The 18,417-nt window shown below is 38.4% G+C and overlaps 2 protein-coding genes across 3 annotated transcripts in view; both read right to left on the bottom strand.

Moving 5' to 3' along the window:
* si:dkey-174m14.3 (brain-enriched guanylate kinase-associated protein) overlaps positions 1 to 6,903 on the bottom strand; it is a 37,647-nt gene extending 30,744 nt beyond the window's left edge. For both annotated transcript variants that reach the window (XM_028605580.1, XM_028605581.1), the window contains exon 1: positions 6,740 to 6,903. The gene's annotated coding sequence lies outside the window, so the exon portion shown is untranslated. The remainder of the gene's footprint in view (positions 1 to 6,739) is intronic.
* A 2,439-nt stretch (positions 6,904 to 9,342) lies between these two features.
* On the bottom strand, positions 9,343 to 18,359 carry nt5c1bb (5'-nucleotidase, cytosolic IB b). The gene is made up of 6 exons (XM_028605551.1): positions 18,101 to 18,359; positions 17,768 to 17,935; positions 14,383 to 14,512; positions 14,078 to 14,200; positions 12,369 to 12,550; positions 9,343 to 10,755 (listed from the first exon to the last, which is right to left on the bottom strand). Exons 1-6 carry the CDS (start codon positions 18,212 to 18,214, stop codon positions 10,390 to 10,392), a joined length of 1,083 nt encoding a protein of 360 aa, XP_028461352.1. The 5' UTR covers positions 18,215 to 18,359; the 3' UTR covers positions 9,343 to 10,389.
* Positions 18,360 to 18,417: the final 58 nt, after the last annotated feature.

The raw sequence follows: 18,417 nt of genomic DNA, 5'->3' as shown, positions 1-18,417 counted from the left end.
CTCACCGGTCAACACAGATCACGCTGAACAGTGGACGGACTGGAGGTCAGTTTGATGGTCCTCAAAATGACCAAAGCCACTGTAACTTGTGGATGAATTACAGCAAAAAAAACCTAGCATGGAACACATTAAAGATGGCAGTGACAGAGAGTAGACCGATCCCTTTCACACAGGGCAGATAAATCTAAAACACTGGAAGAAAAAGTAATTTTCTATTTCCACTCTGCGCCATTTATTGTTTTTACCCTACAAAACTGATACAATGTGTCAGTGAATGAATAGCTTAAATGAGCAGACCAGAAAGCCAGACCTTAAACTTAAAGTAACATGCTATCAGCAGGAACACTGCCTCTCTCTGCTGCTCGCTGTTTAAAGCAACACGCAAAGCAGGGATTGATTTCAGATTGTTGGAAGCATTTTCAGAGAATCACTTAACCTGTTTCCATCCTTAGGTCTGCATATTGGATATTCGGGTATGGAGCTTACTAACTGTGTCTCGTACCTTAGCCGAGCCTGTCAATAATGGCTAACAGGTGCACCTGTGAAAAGCCAAAATGAGGAAACGTCTCATCAGATGCAGCGTCAGTAATCCATCTCATGCAGAGACACTGTCTTGTCAATGACCTGTGGGGTCGCTTTCAGAGAACCACACTGTGCAATCAAATGAGAATGGGCTAAATTGAATAAAGGCCAGCTCATTCTGGAGGTGTAGATAGGTTTCCTGGGATCCCTGCAGAACACACAGTAAGGTCTGCAATAACAACAGTCAGACGGCAATTGCAGAAGCACAAAATGCATACCACAAGGGCGATGAGCGTCTGTTTCAAACAGGAAGCCTATTTGAACAGACAAAACCAGTTTAATCTTTACAAAGCATCATCCAACAGCTCTGTGCTGGATAAAATACTTCAGGAATCTCAACACTACTGTAGATTTACAACACTTTAATATATGGCTTTACTCTTTGTTTGTTTGGAGTGAATGTACCCAGGATAATATTTCTATAAGGATGTGCTACTCGGGAGGGGGACCAACTGACCTCAATACATGTCATTATCATACCACAGTTTTCTGTCAACAGAGCCTGTCATATCACTGAGTGTGTGCTCCACCAACTCAGTCACACAGCAAATGGTCACTGTAGCATCGTGCATCAGATTCACTGAGTTGTTATCACACGAGTGTTGACCGTTGACAGACTTTATGATTGAACAGATGAAGAAGTAAGCGCCACCTACAGAAATCCCTAACTTCAACAACAGAAACCCAACAGAAAAAGACATCATGGTAGTAGCTTCTGGGAAGTGCAGTTCAGGTACACCTAGCTTAAACTAATGCAGTCTAACACAACAGTCCTGCAGGGCTAACATCAGCATACTAATATAGATAGATAGATAGATAGATAGATAGATAGATAGATCTAGACATGGAAATTTGTCTTACAATACAAGCTCCAATAATTCTAACACAATAACAACCTGAAGACAAAAAGCTAAAAACATGTAGGCATCATTAAAAACATAAATAATTAATTAATATGAGGGGGGCCCAGCCCTGTAAGAGTGGTCATAAATAGCCATAAATATTATAAAATATTATTAAAGTTATTACAATTCAAGGCAATGTTTGCCTGCACCATATTTCATGGCAATTCATCCAGTAGTTGACAACTTATCATCCTGGACACAGTGTATATCTGTTGTATTTGTTGTTGAGACATTTCACTAAACCCAAAATGTTGTGTGGCGCTAAAAGTTATTGAGATAGTTCAGTATGGATGGAAGTGGTGGAAGAACAAACCAATATTGCCATAGAGTCACGCCACCAGCATGACTAAAAACAACCTGAGCTAGGGCTGGGCAATATATCGATATCATATCGACATTGTGATATAAGACTAGATATCGTCTTAGATTTTGGATATCGTAATATTATTGTGATATGACATATACTACCGGTCAAAAGTTTGGGGTCACTTAGAAATTTCCATTCCAGACAGAATACCAGCAGAGATCAGTTGCATTGTTTTTTTTAATCAGGGCAGCAGTTTTCAGATTACATTATGTGCTTACATAATTGCAAAATGGTTCTCGACTGTTGTAGACAGAAGTGGCTGAAGAAATGCTTGAAATTCCATGCTTTTTGGTCTAAACGTCATACCCAAATTAAAAGTGGTACAGCTCCCATATACTTTGACACTTAGGGGTGTGCCTGATATCATTGGAAAGGAAACACTCAAGTTGTGTCAGGGTGATTCTAGGCCTTACTGACACAGAGTTACAGAGGCTAGAATGGAGATTTTTTATTTCTGTCAAAGTTATAAATCTGTAAAATTATTAAAATACACTGCTGTAAACACATCTGACAGGTGACAGGCAACACAGCATTAGCCACGTCTCAGCTTACAACAGAAAAAAATTCAGAAGCTAAAAGACTCAAAAATGGATTTTATATGAATTCTTTTCTACAAATATGTCTGTGTGTTTTTTTATTTCTATTTGAAAAGTGCAAATAAAAAAGCCAAAAAACTACAAAATACAACACTTCTCAAATACACAAACAAACCCACATCAATCACCTTTCCAATGGTATCAGGCACACCCCTGAGTGTCAAAGTATATGGGAGCTGTACCACTTTTAATTTGGGTATGACGTTTAGACCAAAAAGCATGAATTTCAAGTGTTTCTTCAGCCACTTCTTTCTACAACAGTCGAGAACCCTTTTGCAATTATGTAAGCAAATAATGTAATCTGAAAACTGCTGCCCTGGTTAAAAAAAACAATACAACTGATCTCAGCAGGTATTGTGTCTGGAATGGAGTGGAATGGAAATTTCTAAGTGACCCCAAACTTTTGACCGGTAGTGTAAGTGTTGTCTTTTCCTGGTTTTAAAGGCTGCATTACAGTAAAGTGATGTACTTTTCTGAACTTTCCAGACTGTTCTAGCTGTTCTATTATTTCCTTGCCTTTCCCCACTTAGACATTATGTCTACATTACTGATGATTATTTATCTAAAATCTAAATGTGAAGATATTTTGTTAAAGCACCAATTGTCAACCCTAGAATATCGCCGCAATATTGATATTGAGGTATTTGTGATATCTGATTTTCTCCCTATTGCCCAGTCCTAACCTGAGCTTGTCCTCCATGTGAACAATTGACAAAGCTTCCGTACATCCATTTGTAAAGCTACAGTTTATTAAAAAATATATCAATTTACATTTAATAAATGTTCCCAAGATATTCAGTATGCAGGTATCCAGACACCCACCAAGGTAATGTTGGCCCACATAAATTCCTTTCACAAAACATATACCTACAAGTTTCTGGCCGCCAACCAAGGAAACATATTTAGAGCAAATTGCTTGTCAAGAAGATAAATGCAGCAGCAGAGTATGAGAGTACTGTTTCCACGCTTATGTTTCGGTAACTTTTCTTGTGTCGCCCGTTCTTCCTCTCTCTCTCTCTCTCTCTCTCTCTCACACACACACACACACACACACACACACACACAAAGGGTGCCAATTATAGTAAGTGTGTGATGAGGTTTCTCATACTGAGCCCCATGCTACCTTTGCCTCTAAGCCTTTGTTATTAATTATATCTTCAACAAGCCTACACAGTTCTTCTGGTGTCAGCACCCAGTATCCATGGCAACAGCCAGTTGGTCCCGGCTCTCAGGGATGCATACACACACTCTGCTGCCTGACAAAAACGTGCCTCGCTGCAAAGATACTCTACTGACAAGATGAATAACTCAACTGTTGAAAAATATCATAAAAATATAATAAATCCTGCCCCCATAGCATTAAGCTTTAAGCCCAACAAGCTTCCCCTCCTCACAGTCTCCAGGCAGGAAACAATATCCACTGCCATTACTATAGTGACCAAATAGTTTAAAGTGCCTGTTGCTAAAAGATTGGGGGAAAAAACCTGTGACGCATCTCAGAAACAAACAGCAAACTCTAATGTAAAGCTACTCCAATATAATTGGCTGATGCAGACATACACAACTACTGTTAAATTAAATATATACAACAATAATATACTTGTTAAAAGTTGTAATTGCGATGAAAAATCTATAAAAAACATTGTTAAAAAAAGTGCCTGTTGCTAAATCGAAACATTTCACCAATACAGATTACACAAGTTAAATAGAATAAAGAAGGCATATACCCAGAATGCAGGGGTGGGTTTTAACTCAAGTAATGTACTTAAATAAAACTTTGAGGTATTTCATCACTTCATATTTCTAATCCACCACTTTTCCGAGGGAAATATTGTACTTTTGACACACTACATTTATGATATAGTTACTTTTAACGTTTCAAGCGGGCCCAAATAGACACTGCTTTTGAGGTCACAAGTCAAACTGTTAATTTATGACTTAAATGTATTTTAAAAGCTCATGATATGTTTTTTGATGTAAAATCTACTAAATCTCACATCATGAATGTATAGTGGTCGAGTAAAAAGTACAATATTTCCCTTGGAAATGTAGTGGAGTGTAGAAGTATACAATGGAAATATTCAAGTAAAGAACCTCCATATTTGATCTTAAAAAATATGATACATTTTAATAATGTATCATATTTTATAAGATCTTAAACCAAACTGTATATTAGCTCCAGCTCATCTAGCATGTCAAATTAAATACTTAGCTACACAACAGCAGGAAAACTCCACTAATCTGACATTTAATCCTATAACAACACTTTTCTACATTGAGTACTTTTACTTTTGATGCTTTAGCCTAAGTATATTTACCTAATTGTTTTTTTTACCTGAAAGGGGGGACTTGGGGAGTACTTACAGTTACTCTAGCTATATGTCAGTGGTTCTCAACCTTTTTTGTGCCAGCGCCCCCCTATCCATTATCCAGGTCCCTAACGCCCCCCATCAAATATTATGTAGGCTAAATGCCCCGAATATTAATGATTACGCCCTGATATAGGCCTATTATTGTTGTTACTATTGTTATCAAAAATAATTAAAAAATCAAATAATTGAATGACAAACAACACATGTATTAGTTTCCCAGGTATCAAAAACGCCATGTGAATAGAAATTTTATATATTTACAGTTTTTTTTTTTAAAATGCAACCATTTGACATTCAAATTAAAACCAGCAGCCAATCAGAACGACTAGATATGTAACACTCAAACTATAATTAGGTATTATCAAAAGACCTGCTGCATGTCCCTGGTGTGAACCTCAGCACCTTTAGAAGATGACTATAATTTGAATGTCCTTTTTTGTTTGTGAAGTGACCTTGGGTGTCATGAAAGGCGCTTTAAATAAAATGTATTATGCTTATTATTATTATTATTATTATTATTATTATTATTTATATTATTACAAACACTAACAGTAGCCAATCAGAAACAGCTTAGCAATTTAACATTCAAATCAATTTTTCATTCAAATCTAAATGTTCCAACGGAAAACAAGCTGGCACTTAATCAAGGGGTAAAAGCAGAAGAATAACACACACACACACACACACACACACACACACACACAGAGAACAGTATTTTGGTAATGACAAACGACTTGAAGAACAACACCTACTGCCGAATGGAATTAAGTTTACAACCTTTGAAAGTTAGTGAGAGCCCTTTTTTGATGCTTTGAATAGTCTAGGTTAGAAGAGTCTAGGTTAGAATAGTCTAGGTTAGAATAGTCTAGGTGTGCTATCGCCTGTTTTACGAGTAAATAGCAGAAAAAAACGTTTGGAGAAACGCAACCCCACATCGCGCTGTGTTTTGTGGAGGTGTGAGAGTCCCGTACAGTAAACGGTGACATCAGTTCCTCGATCGCTTCCATAAGAAAGTTTTGAAACACCAAACACAAGCCCTGAACTGGCCGGGAGTTTGGGGAACAGCTAAATGTTTGCCAAACAACAAAGCACAGTCGATATCTCGCACGTCGATTTTCTTTCTCTCTCGTGAAATTAAGCTGCCTTCAGGTCCAGTAGGAAACGTTGTGTTCTACAAACGATCTCACGAAAAACTGTAACTGTGAAATATAAAGTTGTGCTACATTAGGGGAGGGGGGTAAAGAATAGAACAGGCGGCGATTGCTTTTATTTATTTATTTATTTTTAAATCTGAACGCAGCTTCACGTGGTACAGAGCTCATTTAAGATGATGCTCTGACGTCCCGTTTCCCTGAAGGCAGCACGGAGCTGCGCCAAACAAAGCTGACAGAAGCACAGAAGAGAAGAAGAGTTATGATACCGGTCTCGTCCAGTCGCAGTGCTGTAAACTGGCAGCTTTTAATGATACAGACTTCCGATTTTTTAGTAGTTTAAGTGTAAACATGTATTGTTATTGTAAATCTTTGGTTTAAACTAGCTTTCAAACAAACGCCCCCCAAGGGCACCTCAACGCCCCTCTTTCCAAAATATTGCTCCAACGCCCCCCATCATCTTCTTAACGCCCCCTGGGGAGCGGTACCGCCCCCGTTGAGAAACACTGCTATATGTGAAAAAGTTGCATTAAGAGAACGCGTCTGTGGCTCCAGCAGGAGCTGAGCCAGACCATAACAGTCTATGAGCCAGACATGATCAATTGACTCAAATTATGTCAGTTGAGTCAGCATGGGTTGGGGCCATTATACAGTCTATGGTTGGGGCCATAGACTAATAATATACAGTCTATGGTTGGGGCTAAAGTCTACAAGTTGAAAAGACAAACAAATATGGACGTGTGGAGTTAGAAAGTAGTGCGCTTACCAGACCTTTCTAGCCTGTAGGCCTAGCCGCTCCTTATCTCTCCCGTTAATAATAAGTCCATGATTTCTCCTTGCAGGTAGCGGCTCCGGGCACAATTAAATGCTACTATCATAAAACCAAAACATCAGAATCTCTGAGCCCTTTGAGTTGCATTGTGGGCAATGTAGACGACTGGTACTGTCTATGGTTTTGACCACACCAAGCCTCCAGGAACAGCGCCATGGGCTTAGCGGCCAACGGTGTAACTGCACCCCTCTGGCCCGGCGAAAGAAACTGGCGAAAGAAACTTGGAAAAAGAAAAGAAATTTCTATATTTTTATATATTTTTTTCATTTATTTATATTTTATTGTTATTATATTAAAATGTATTATTATTTATTTATTATTATATTTTATATTATATTATATATATTTTATATTTGACAAGGAAGACGAATGCGGGGATTCTGCTGCATCAAATTCTTTTTTTAAAACTGTTTTTCGTGAGCATAGGAGTGATATTAAATCAGAGGAGTAGCCTACTTTTTTAGTTACATTGTCAATACTTTTACTTGTAATGGAGTACAAAATGGTATTTTAAGTATTAGTAAATAATCTTTAGGCTACTTAATAGGCTACTCTCCCTTTAAAAAAAAGTATTGCTATTTCTGCTATATAACGTTAAGGCTATCGGCTTATATAATGTGATATTAATTTGCCAGAAATATAGGTTTCATCATTGACCCAGCATTAAAATTAGTTCTGTTGTAGCTTTTTTTTCATCTCAGGATTGCTAAACTAAAATCCTTCCTCTGTCGTAAGGACTTGGAGACTGTTTACTGACATGCTCTTATTTCGTCTTGTATTGACTACTGCAATTCCTTCTATTCTGGGAGTTGCCAATCATCTTTATCACGCCTGCAGCTTGTCCATATAGCGGCTGCTATATAGTTATAGTTATATATATATATATATGTATGTATGCTATATTGTTGACTGGTACCAGAAAGAGGATATCTCCCCGACATTGGCTTCTCTTCACTGGTTACCGGTCAAATATAGAATCGATTTTCAGGTAATGTTACTTGTTTTTAAGGCATTACATGGATTGGCCCCTTATATATTGCTGATCTCCTTACCGTATACATAACTCCACCAGGAACCTAAGATCGTCTGATTTGTTCCTTTTAGCTATTCAGTGCCTTCTCCGTTGTGGCCCCGAGACTCTGGAACAAACTTCCCATTCATATTAGGTCCTCCTCTACTGCCGAGATCTTTACGTCTCGTCTTAAAACATATTTTTATTCTTTGGCGTATGATTTAGTTTAGGGACATTAGTATAGAAATGTGTTGTTTGTATGATGTTCATTGTGTCTACAGTAGCCTATATTTGTTTTGTCTTCCTTTGTTTTTATGACATACTTTGTATAGCACATTGTTCAGCCTAGGTTGGTTTTAAATATGCTCTTAACTTGACTTGACTATTTTAGTCCAAGAAGCATAACCCTCAGATATTAATAATATCATATTATAAATATATCTGGGACCGCAGGATAGCTCATTAACTTCCAATTAGGCCTAATGTTAGTTCAGTGAATGCAGAGTGATTTGCATTTTATTCTTGCTGTGCTTTGCAGTGATGTTTTGGTACCTAGAAAAATAGGCCGAGTGGGAGCTCATCTATTAAAAAAGGAGGAAATATAGGCTACCTCAAAGCATTGTACACCGTGTAAGACGTTTTTTTTTTAGATTTCTGGTATCATGAAATTTATTTTTACACTTTATTTTGAATTCACTTTTAAGTCTAAAACGATCTTATTCTCCCCCTCTTTCCATTTTTTTGTAGACTATATACTTTAGAAAACGTATAGCCCAGAGTGATAGAGAAAACTCTGTTCTCTCTCTATGGTTCTGACTACACAAACAAATGGGGCTCCTTGGTTGTTCCTCCTGTCCTTTAACTGTCTATGGGGAAATCCCAATCTAGTTAAACAGGAGCTCCCCCTTGTGGCTTCTCTCATCACGTACAAGATGAGATCGGTCTTCATCAGCTGACGTTGGACTGACACTGAGGAACACATTGAGGTTTATTAATTAATTGTAATGTAAATGTAATTAACTAATTACATTTACTCAAGTACTGAAGTACACATTTGAGATACTAGTACTTTACTTGATTCTTTACTTTTCATGCCACTTTCTACTTCTACTCCACTACATTTCAGAGAGAAATATTGTACTTTTTACTCCACTACATTAATCTGACAGTTTTAGTTACTAGTTGATTTACAGACTAAGATTTTTGCACACAAAACGCATGTAGTTAGTAAAGGATCTGAATACTTCTTTCACCAATGATTGACAGGATAGATCTGCCCCAAGATAAACTCCTCAAGTTTGATCTTTCAAATTTACTTTCACAGGAAAGTGACTCCTCACCAATCACAAGTTTGCAAACAAGACGTTTAAAGCATTCAAAAGTGTATTTCCCTCTGAAATGTAGTAAAGTACAAGTATCAAGTATAATACAATTGACATAATCAAATAAAGTACATTATTTTGAAATTGTATTAAAGTAAATGTACCTAATTACTTTCAACAAAAAAATGAAGAAGACAGGCCACTGAGATTCCTCCACATTCCTTTACTCCTCTGCACTCAATGCTTAAAAGCAAGATAGTAATCCGATTATAGAAAAGTGAATTGGTGCAAACATCATGGTATTGTGTACTTAAGTACAATGAATGCTAAACATTGCATGATCCGGCACTGAGAAAATTTACCACACATGATATAAAAATGTACAAACAAGTGTAACTGGAGAAATCCTCGACGACATTTAGTTATGAAAACAATTACATATTTTTGCAACATGAAATACATTAAAAATGCAATCTGCAAACATTTACACTATATGTAGTCCGTCCTATTTAAAAATACTAGAATGCGATAGAAAAGTGTAGTTACAGTGTGCTGCCTGTCTGATATCCAGACACTTAGAAAAGTGTAAACAACATGCAGAACATTAGTTTAAAAGTTGGAGGAAAATTATAAAGTTTTATACAGTTTGTGCACATCAACAGCAGGAACAGTAACAAAGAAAAACAGCATCACTGTTGCCTGTAAGCCATAGACATATCAATATGTCCCGTTAAATGAGCAAAGTTAATCCCAAAAACGTTGGAAATTTTTAGTTGAAAAGGGCCGTTTCTAACTGGCTGGTGAATTTTAAGTCTATGAAAGAGCCAATGCAGAAAAAAATACTACAGCAGATACATTCTCCCACCTTGGTAACTGAATATACCAAGGACCAATAGCCAAAACCAAGATAAATAAATGTGTTTATCCTATAAAAGTGTAAAGAAAATGACAAACTCAAACGTAAACAATAAAAGTAATCTCAAAACAGTTAGATGAATCTGGTGTTTCTCTTCCAGAACAGTATCAAGTGAAATAGTGTGTGGCATCTAGTGTAACCACTCATCAATAATACTCTAGTTAGCCTAAAGAAAACAGTAGAAAATATTTTATAATATTTTGTAGACACAATTACCAATTAATTTGCTAAATTCTCCATAAATTCTGTTATTCTTTTAACAGATTAATTTCCTGAATCTCATTATAGGCAGGTGACAACGCGGTGCGTATTTCATTTTGCAACCATTTTTAGGTTATTCCTTTTTTGCAGGCTGCTCGATGAGTTTCCCCTTGTGGTACTTCTGTCCGATCCCGTAGGGGACGTGTGCAGATATGGTGCCCATTTCATTGGCCCCCTGAATGTGGAACATCTGGTCGTCAAAGTAGATGTGCGGTTTTATTTTCTGCAGCAGGGGCCCTTTAGGAGCCCCGGCCAGGAAGAGAGCCTCGTCGATCTCCAGGCCCCAGCTGCGGAGAGTCTTCAGGACGCGAGCCCCGGAGCTGGCAGCACTGCGGGCCGTCACCAGGTAGGTTCGGATGGGACAGTTCATGCGCTCGTTCTTGGCGTAGAATTTTCTCTGGAGCTTCCCCAGAGCCTCCAGGAAACACTTTAAGGGACCCTGAAAGAGCCAAAGAATTTAGTTAATTTAAACAGTTTCAAAATAAGGAACGCCGGTAAATAGTAGAGATGGCCCGATACCATTTTTTGCTTCCCAATACCGATTCCGATACCTGAACTTGCGTATCGCCCGATACAGAGTACCGATCCGATACCAGTGTGTCATATATTTTATTATGTTTTAACAGCTGTATACTACTATCCCTGTATGGATGTGATATTATTTCTATCTTTGTTGTCGGTCTGGCTCAGGTTAAACTCTTTGTGAAACATGAACAAACACAAACAATGAATGCCACAGAACTTTCTTTTACTATCCAGTTTGACAGTCAGTTATAACGTAAAAAGAATATAAATAAACTACTTTAACGTAGATTTTCTTTAGGGCTTTATTACGTGGTATCAGATCGGTGCATAAACTCCAGTACTTCCCGATAAGATACCAGCGTTGTAAGCAGTATCGGAGCTGATACCGATACTGATATGGGTATCGGAACATCTCTAGTAAATAGAGGGAAGAGGAATGTAATGCACAAACACACAAAAGGGCACACATGGACAAAAAGGAAGCCCCATTTGATTTAAAACTTATAGCCAGTAGAGCAAGTTCCTCAACTCTGCAGACATTTTCCAGAGCCTTCTATCACCCATACAGGTGTTGTTGTAACAGCCAATAGATTTGGTGAACTCTTTGGTTTAGTTAGTTTGTTTCTTAGTATGATTAATTTCTTTGTATTTTGTTGAATCGTGTTTTATTTATTGTTAAGTATTTACTGTAAATTGTGGAGGTCCATAAGTCTCTAACTTCTTGACCTCTCCTATCACATGGGTTTTATTTGTAATCTGGTTTTATGCTATTGTATATATCTGCATACAAAAAACTAAACTACTCATCTAAGACGAGTCCCTGGGGCATCTATTAGGACTCAATCAACTAAAGGGAGATTCATTTGGATGGAAAACAATGATCAGCAGTACTTTCTATTTATTTTGGGTGTATTCTTGTCAAGGTTGAAAAGCTAGCGAAACAGCAATTCAGCCATCGGAGCACAATGGATACATTACTACGATCTCCTGAAACCCACACTGAGGAACTTGTTAACCCTCGTGTTATCCCCGGTCAAAACTGAAAATCAGCTTTTTAAAATATTTTTATCGCCTTGTTTGACACTTTTTTATGCTGTTTTCGAGGCTATTTCTCGCTTTTGTAATTTTTTTCCAATTTTTTTCCAATTTGTTTAGACTTTTTTTTTTTAAACATTCTAATTGTACTTACAAAGAGCGTTTTATGAAACCATCCATGTTATTTTTGGGCACATTTTTGTTGAAAGGAGCCCATATTTCAGAATGTAACACTAGACTGAAACACTAGATCTACAGTATGCTATGAAGATGTAACTAAAGAAGAGAACTCTCAACAATCCGAAAAAAAATCTATATGATTTCGAAAGAATGTTTCTGTAGCTGCGATTAGAGGGGAAGGATCAACACTAGATAACACAACTTCCTTAAAAAACATAAAGATCAATATAAGGGTATTTTTTATACAGCCTATTCTGGATATACAGTCTGCACACAGTGATGTTGAAGTACACAGACACAAGCATCTGTTACCTGAGCGAGAGGTTTGTTCTCAAACTGCTTCTCATGCTCAAAGAAAGTGTCGAGGCCGTGTTCCTTCACGATTATCTCGGACTCGTCCGAGAAGAGGACGGCGTCGCCATCAAACGCCACTCTCAGCTGAGTTTCGCTCAAAGTCTCCGTTTGTGTCATGAACATCGTGGCTGCAGCAATGCCTGAAGGAGAAGAGGGTTGGTTACAAATATGCTTTTTAGAATGGGCGTCCATCGTTTAATGGTGAAAATGTGACAACTCACAGCTGCAGGCTTATTCAACTTCCTATTTTATTATTAATGTTTTAACTGCCACGTTAGGTTTGATTATTGATACCTCTGTCTTTCAATGAAGACATTCAAAAGTTATATCTACACAGTTCAGCCAATGTGGTCCCACAGCTACCACGACATTAAAATGTTCATATTACAAAAAAAAAAACACAACCTTTTTCTGGTTATTTTGTGTCTCTGGTGCTGTTTGATGATGATAGTGAGATACAGTTTCTGAATGTAACCTGCCTTCAGTCTCCAGGTGAGCTGTTCAAAATCTGCAGGGCTTTCTACGTCACTAGCCGAAACAAAGGGGCTAACCGTAGCATGCTAGCGCTAGCATGCTAGCTCGTTCTCAATGGCAAAACACTACTACAACACACACTAGTTCACCATAATCTACAAAAGAACTGCTTACATGTCCCTGTTCTGCAGGTATCCCACGCAAAGTTGGAAGTGCGCCCTCGTTTAGAAGAAGTCTCCCGGCCAATCCTGCCTTGTAACTGACCGAAGTTGTTTAAACAGCTAGCTAGCTGATATGATCCTTACCTAGCTACTGCGCATGTGTGACTGCCAACAAAGATGTTAGAGCAGTGAGATGTCTCACTCTGTAGCTAAAACAGAGACCTGAACACAGCAATGTGCAGTACAACAAAAATATGGTGTTTTTTGAAAAGTAAACCTATTCTGGTACAACCTCAAAATACAATAATGAACCTGAAAATGAGCATAATATGGGCACTTTAAAACGGAAAATTGTGAAAGATTTCTTATTTCCTACCCAAAAGACACTGCTTTGTCTGGGAATCAGTTATAGATGTAACACTAAAGTCTTCACATTACTGACGCACTATCTATCTTTTTGGAATAAGTGGAATTTTTTAAGATTTGTAAGTATGGAAATAGAATCTAACATATGCCTCCTTCTGTGATGACAGGTTCACCGTTGTGACTTTTGTTTTTCTATAAAAAAAAGAAATTCCCATCACAATTTGTCAGAGCCAAAAGTGAAGTCTACAAATACCTCGTTTTGAACAACCAACAGGCAAAAACATAAACATACTAAATGTACAGATAAAAGCTGTAAATCCTCAAAATTGCGAAGCTGGAACCTGCAAATGTTTAACAATTTTATAAGCAACTGTAATCGCTTATCAACATTTTCTGTTAAACACACATAACATTTGAATGTCAGCGTTTCATATGTGTTTGTTTTGTGTGTATTTAGACGACAGGGAGCCATAAATCACACGCTGTCTTCAACCAGCTCCTTTTTCCTGCACAGCGTGGGGTCGAGGTTTCCCTTAACAGAGTGAATGAGTCACACACAAGTCAACATGCAAGTGTGTAAATATCAGATGCATCTCGAGGCTGCTGAAAGTAATATTAGGAACGTTATAGAAATCAGGGTTATAACCCAACAGCAATATCACTTACCTTCCTCTATGGCCTCTGTGACTTTCTCGGAGTCCTTGGAAAGGTAAAGGTTTGTCATGTAGGCCTTCAGGTAGCCTATAGGACTTTTCCCTCCGGTCATACAGAATCTCTCTATAGTCAAATCTGAAAGTATAAAAGCAAGTTGAAGATGTGTGGAGAAAGAAGTCCCACTCTAATTACACTAGAACAGCTCTTCTTCATTTCTAGTGTGTAATGAGACTCAGTGCTGCTCTTGATTGTTCCTGTTGCTGTAGTGTGCGAGCCGCCACCGTGTTAAACAATTAACAATGTCTGCTTTAGCGTACCGTAGTGATTAATGCTGTTTATGAGGCGCACTCCAACCTGGGCATGGTTGTTAGTCATTAAGACGATGTCAAACAGCTCCTCGCTGTCTGGGTAGAGCTTCCTCAGTCGAGAGTTGACATTCATCAGCGCCTGCGTTAGAGGACGGATTGCTTTACATCAGAAGCCAGGATGTTACATCAGAGCGTTCAACACGAGGTTACAACACAAACATTACAGCAATGTACTACAGATTTCTTTTAGTGAAAGAGAACATCAAGGCATTAAAACAACACTGAAACAAAGAAATGTGTTTTATAAACCACCAACGCTTTCATCAGGGTGTTTTACAAGTCTTTGTATGGACATGCATTACACAGATGACTAAAGCCAGACTACTAAATTGGCCAGGCTGACAAATGGCACAATGTTAGCTTATCACGGATATATTGGTTTCGGTGAATAGGCTACGTCTGCTATTTAACTAACAAGATATTAGAGAACAGATATGCTGAGGATATGTTTGAGGTACTTTGTGATGCCTTGAGACCATTTGTCCACACAAAGCACTGACAAGTTTATTTTTCATGTGTACAATATGCCGTTATGCCTTACATATTTCAAATTCAACAGCACCACAAATTAAAGCTTTCAAATGGCCATGAAGTTGAATCAACATATCTTTAAAACCTTTATAACCTTCATGAAAGTAGGATTTATTACAGGACTGTTGTATTAGACTTCACTAGTTTTAGCTCGGTGTACCTAATAAACCTAGCCTAGAAATCTAGACGCAAGCCAGGGTCGTCTAGCAACTCTCCGTTGGCTTGCAAGCTGGAAAAGCCAAACTCTAGCCGGGCCAATCACATCGTGTATAGAGTCGGTGGGCAGGCTTAACATAATAACGGCAGAGTTGCGAAAGTTCAGCGTGAATTCTCTGCTACTTGAAAACAAAGAAGATGGCTGCTGCTGCTGCTGGCGAACAGCGGTCTTTCGAATCGGCTTTGGCCGCGACTCTGGAAGACTTGGAGATAAGCTTTTCTATAGAGAAAAGAACAAAGAACGACACTGAAGTCATTCTTAAAAAAGGAAGATGCGTTTGGAGTTTTGCCGACCGGATACGGCAAATGTTCAATCTATCAACTATCTCCGCTGGTGGGAAAACGCATGGGACCTTCTTTGTTGCTCTGCCTGGTTGTAGCGCTATCCTATTGTGTGCAGAGGGAATTTGAAAGACAACTGTTTATCCCACCCATCGGATTGAGCCCTGCCAATAGTGAGTTTCTCTGCCCAGACCCAACATCTTGATGTGGGTCTGGCTTGTCAGGCTATAATAAATCGACAACTGAGCGTATATCCACAATTTGAAGAAATTACAACTTCTATACTGGTAATTTTGCAAAAGACATAAACATAAAAATGCATGCAAATATTTAACAATTTATTTGATATTTTCAAAATCCTTCATACAAGGTAATAGGGCTGGGTATCGGTCAAAAAATGACGATTCCGGTACCAGTACTGATACAAATACCGTGACTTAGATAGCAATTCCTGAACAATAGTTTTTTCAATACAAAAAAGAAATTACAACATTAAACATTGTTTGCATAACAATGTTGCATAACAGCCGAGGAATACAAGATTGTTTACAGTAACAAGGTGAAATCGCTCTTCTCTTGATGTTCCCCTATCCAGGGTGATAATGCCCGTGACAAGTTGCTAAACACATTTAAGAGTGGCCTGATGAACACCTGTATTGTATTGATGTACAGTAGTTTAGCACCACCTTCATCCTTCAAAAAATCCTAAACATGTTGGATTGTTTTGGCTGAAGAATGTTGTGATTTCATGATTTGCATGACTGCATTCCAATAAGAAGTAAAGCAGTTTCAAGGCAGAGTTTTTGATAGGGATTTTCCTTATTTTGTCTCGGGACTATACATATTAAGCAGCAGGGGAAAGTCAGGATTGGTTCGTCTTTAAAGCTCCATTGTGTAATTTTTTTAGTTGATTCTTAGCAACTAAAAAGCTTAGCTCTACCATATTGCGCCTCCATCTTTAAAATACATTAGCCAAAGAGGGACATACCTCAGCTTTTATCAGTGGCTCCGTGACAAATGCCAGGGAGGGGGAGAAGATTAATCAGCGACTGCCGGCAGATTTGAAAGCTTGTTGAAGATGGAGCGCCTATCTAGGACATGTAACGGAGTCGCCAAGGAAGTTAAAAAAAGAATTAAAACGACAACGTGACAGGCAAAGCAACAAGACCAAAGTTAATATTGGAGGGGCTTTTCCAATATGGAAAGAGCTCATAAGGAGCAAGGATTTTAAAAGGGATGCCAAAGTTGCCTGCTTTCTTCTCGACAGGTAATTCTGCCTGTTTGTGTAAATTCAAAGTTGTATAGTTGCTTGGCTAACTATAGCATGGTTGTGCATAACGCTAGAACGACGTCTAAGATACTTTTCCTCGCGTCAAAGATGAAAAAGGATTGTCTACCTTGTAACATAAATGTAATCATATGTGTCGTGATTTCCCTGGCAGACAACTCACGTTATGCAGTTGTAACACAGACTAGCTACAGCTAGAACAGCTGTGTGTAAACCATGAAGATACTAAGAGCTAATTTCGGTTTCATTGACATTGTTCATACTGCTCAGAGAAATATATTAAACTCACAAACCTCCGTTGCTTCTCTCCTACACTGTAAACATTGCCTTACACTATTAATCTCGCACAATATACAGAACGATAGCACTGATACTTTGCTAACATTAGCTTGCATATGTTTGGGAACCTGATAGCTGATGTTAGCAATGAAATTGTACCAAAATAACTTCAAACTATTATTACACTGGAAGGAACACTCACGGACGAAGTCGTACTTCTTCGAATAATACGGCCACCGTAGGAGTTAGAACGCGCTCAGAATGGGAGGGGTTAGAAGGTAATATTCAGTTGGTTGTCATATACAATTTCACCGCTAGATGGGAGAAATTCTTTCACAATGTGGCTTTAAATGAGGAATTGAATAACTCAGTGAGGAAGCTCCATCATATGAGAGGTGGATATCTGACATTAAAAAGAATGAATAAACAGATAATTAAGATGTGTGAAAATTAGGTGAGAAATAGTGTCTTTTTGATATAGGTTTATGATTGTACTGGATCTGATGGTGCCAAAACTCAAACACTTGCCATTACATGACTTATATACTCATGATTGAGGTTTAACGGGGCTTTACGTTTTAACACAAAAACTAGAGTCTAGATGTGCAGTCCATTATCAGACACCACGGTAGGTTTTTGCAAAGCAAGTTTTTCCTGTCAGCATTGAGATTTAGCAATACATTTCAGGCACACCACCACACCCTGCAGACACAAGTTTGCAGATGGACTCAGGCCTACCTTGACGAAGGGGAAAGCAACTCCTGGCAACAGAGGATCGCTTTCATGCTCCACCTGATAAGCCACGTACTTCTCCAATCCTTGGTCCTCATAGATTTTCCTCTCTGCCACCATGTCGAAGAGGGTGCGAGACGAGACGGCGATGGTTACGGCATACTGGGGTTTGGGCTGTTAAGTAGATGGAAAACATTAATGTGCGTACAAGGCTAGGCTTGTCTAGCACTTATGAAGGCACAAATTGTATGCAATTGGAACCTATGGCAAGAACATATACGTGAAGCTAAGACACAAGCTTAACGCTATGCTAATACAACTTTTCAGGGAAATACTCACAGGTCTTGGTTTGTTTGTTTTGAGGCTGTCAAAAACCGCTTTGGCAGCAGCCCAGTCTCTTTCCGCTCCGCTGTCTTCAGTTGGAGCTGAATTGTTTGGTTTGACTTCACACATTTTTATTAACGTTTGTAACTTACGTCGTAAACCGGTAATAAACCGCGTTTGAATGCAAGGCAAGCTGCAGCTTGCAACAAAACTTTGCGGAAATGTATTTTTTAAACACCAGTGGGCATGTCCCCAAGCCGTGACGTAAGCAGGGCTTGGCTTCATTTGAACTTGGTTGGCTGGTGACGGATCCCTTATCAACATTCTTGTGT

The sequence above is a fragment of the Perca flavescens genome, chromosome 18 (genome assembly GCF_004354835.1).
Source record: "Perca flavescens isolate YP-PL-M2 chromosome 18, PFLA_1.0, whole genome shotgun sequence".
Lineage (NCBI taxonomy): Eukaryota > Metazoa > Chordata > Actinopteri > Perciformes > Percidae > Perca > Perca flavescens.
The sequence above is the reverse complement of the archived record's forward strand: the minus strand, read 5'-3'. Positions and strand labels throughout refer to the sequence as shown.

Bases quoted from the DNA above. Each gene is read 5' to 3' on its own strand.
- nt5c1bb (XM_028605551.1), bottom strand. From the start codon at position 18,214: ATGTGTGAAGTCAAACCAAACAATTCAGCTCCAACTGAAGACAGCGGA. The intron at 14,201-14,382 runs GTACGCTAAAGC...TTATACTTTCAG, and splicing joins AAACAGCATTAATCACTACG to ATTTGACTATAGAGAGATTC. The intron at 10,756-12,368 runs GTAACAGATGCT...TGGCTCTTTCAG, and splicing joins AGAACAAACCTCTCGCTCAG to GGTCCCTTAAAGTGTTTCCT.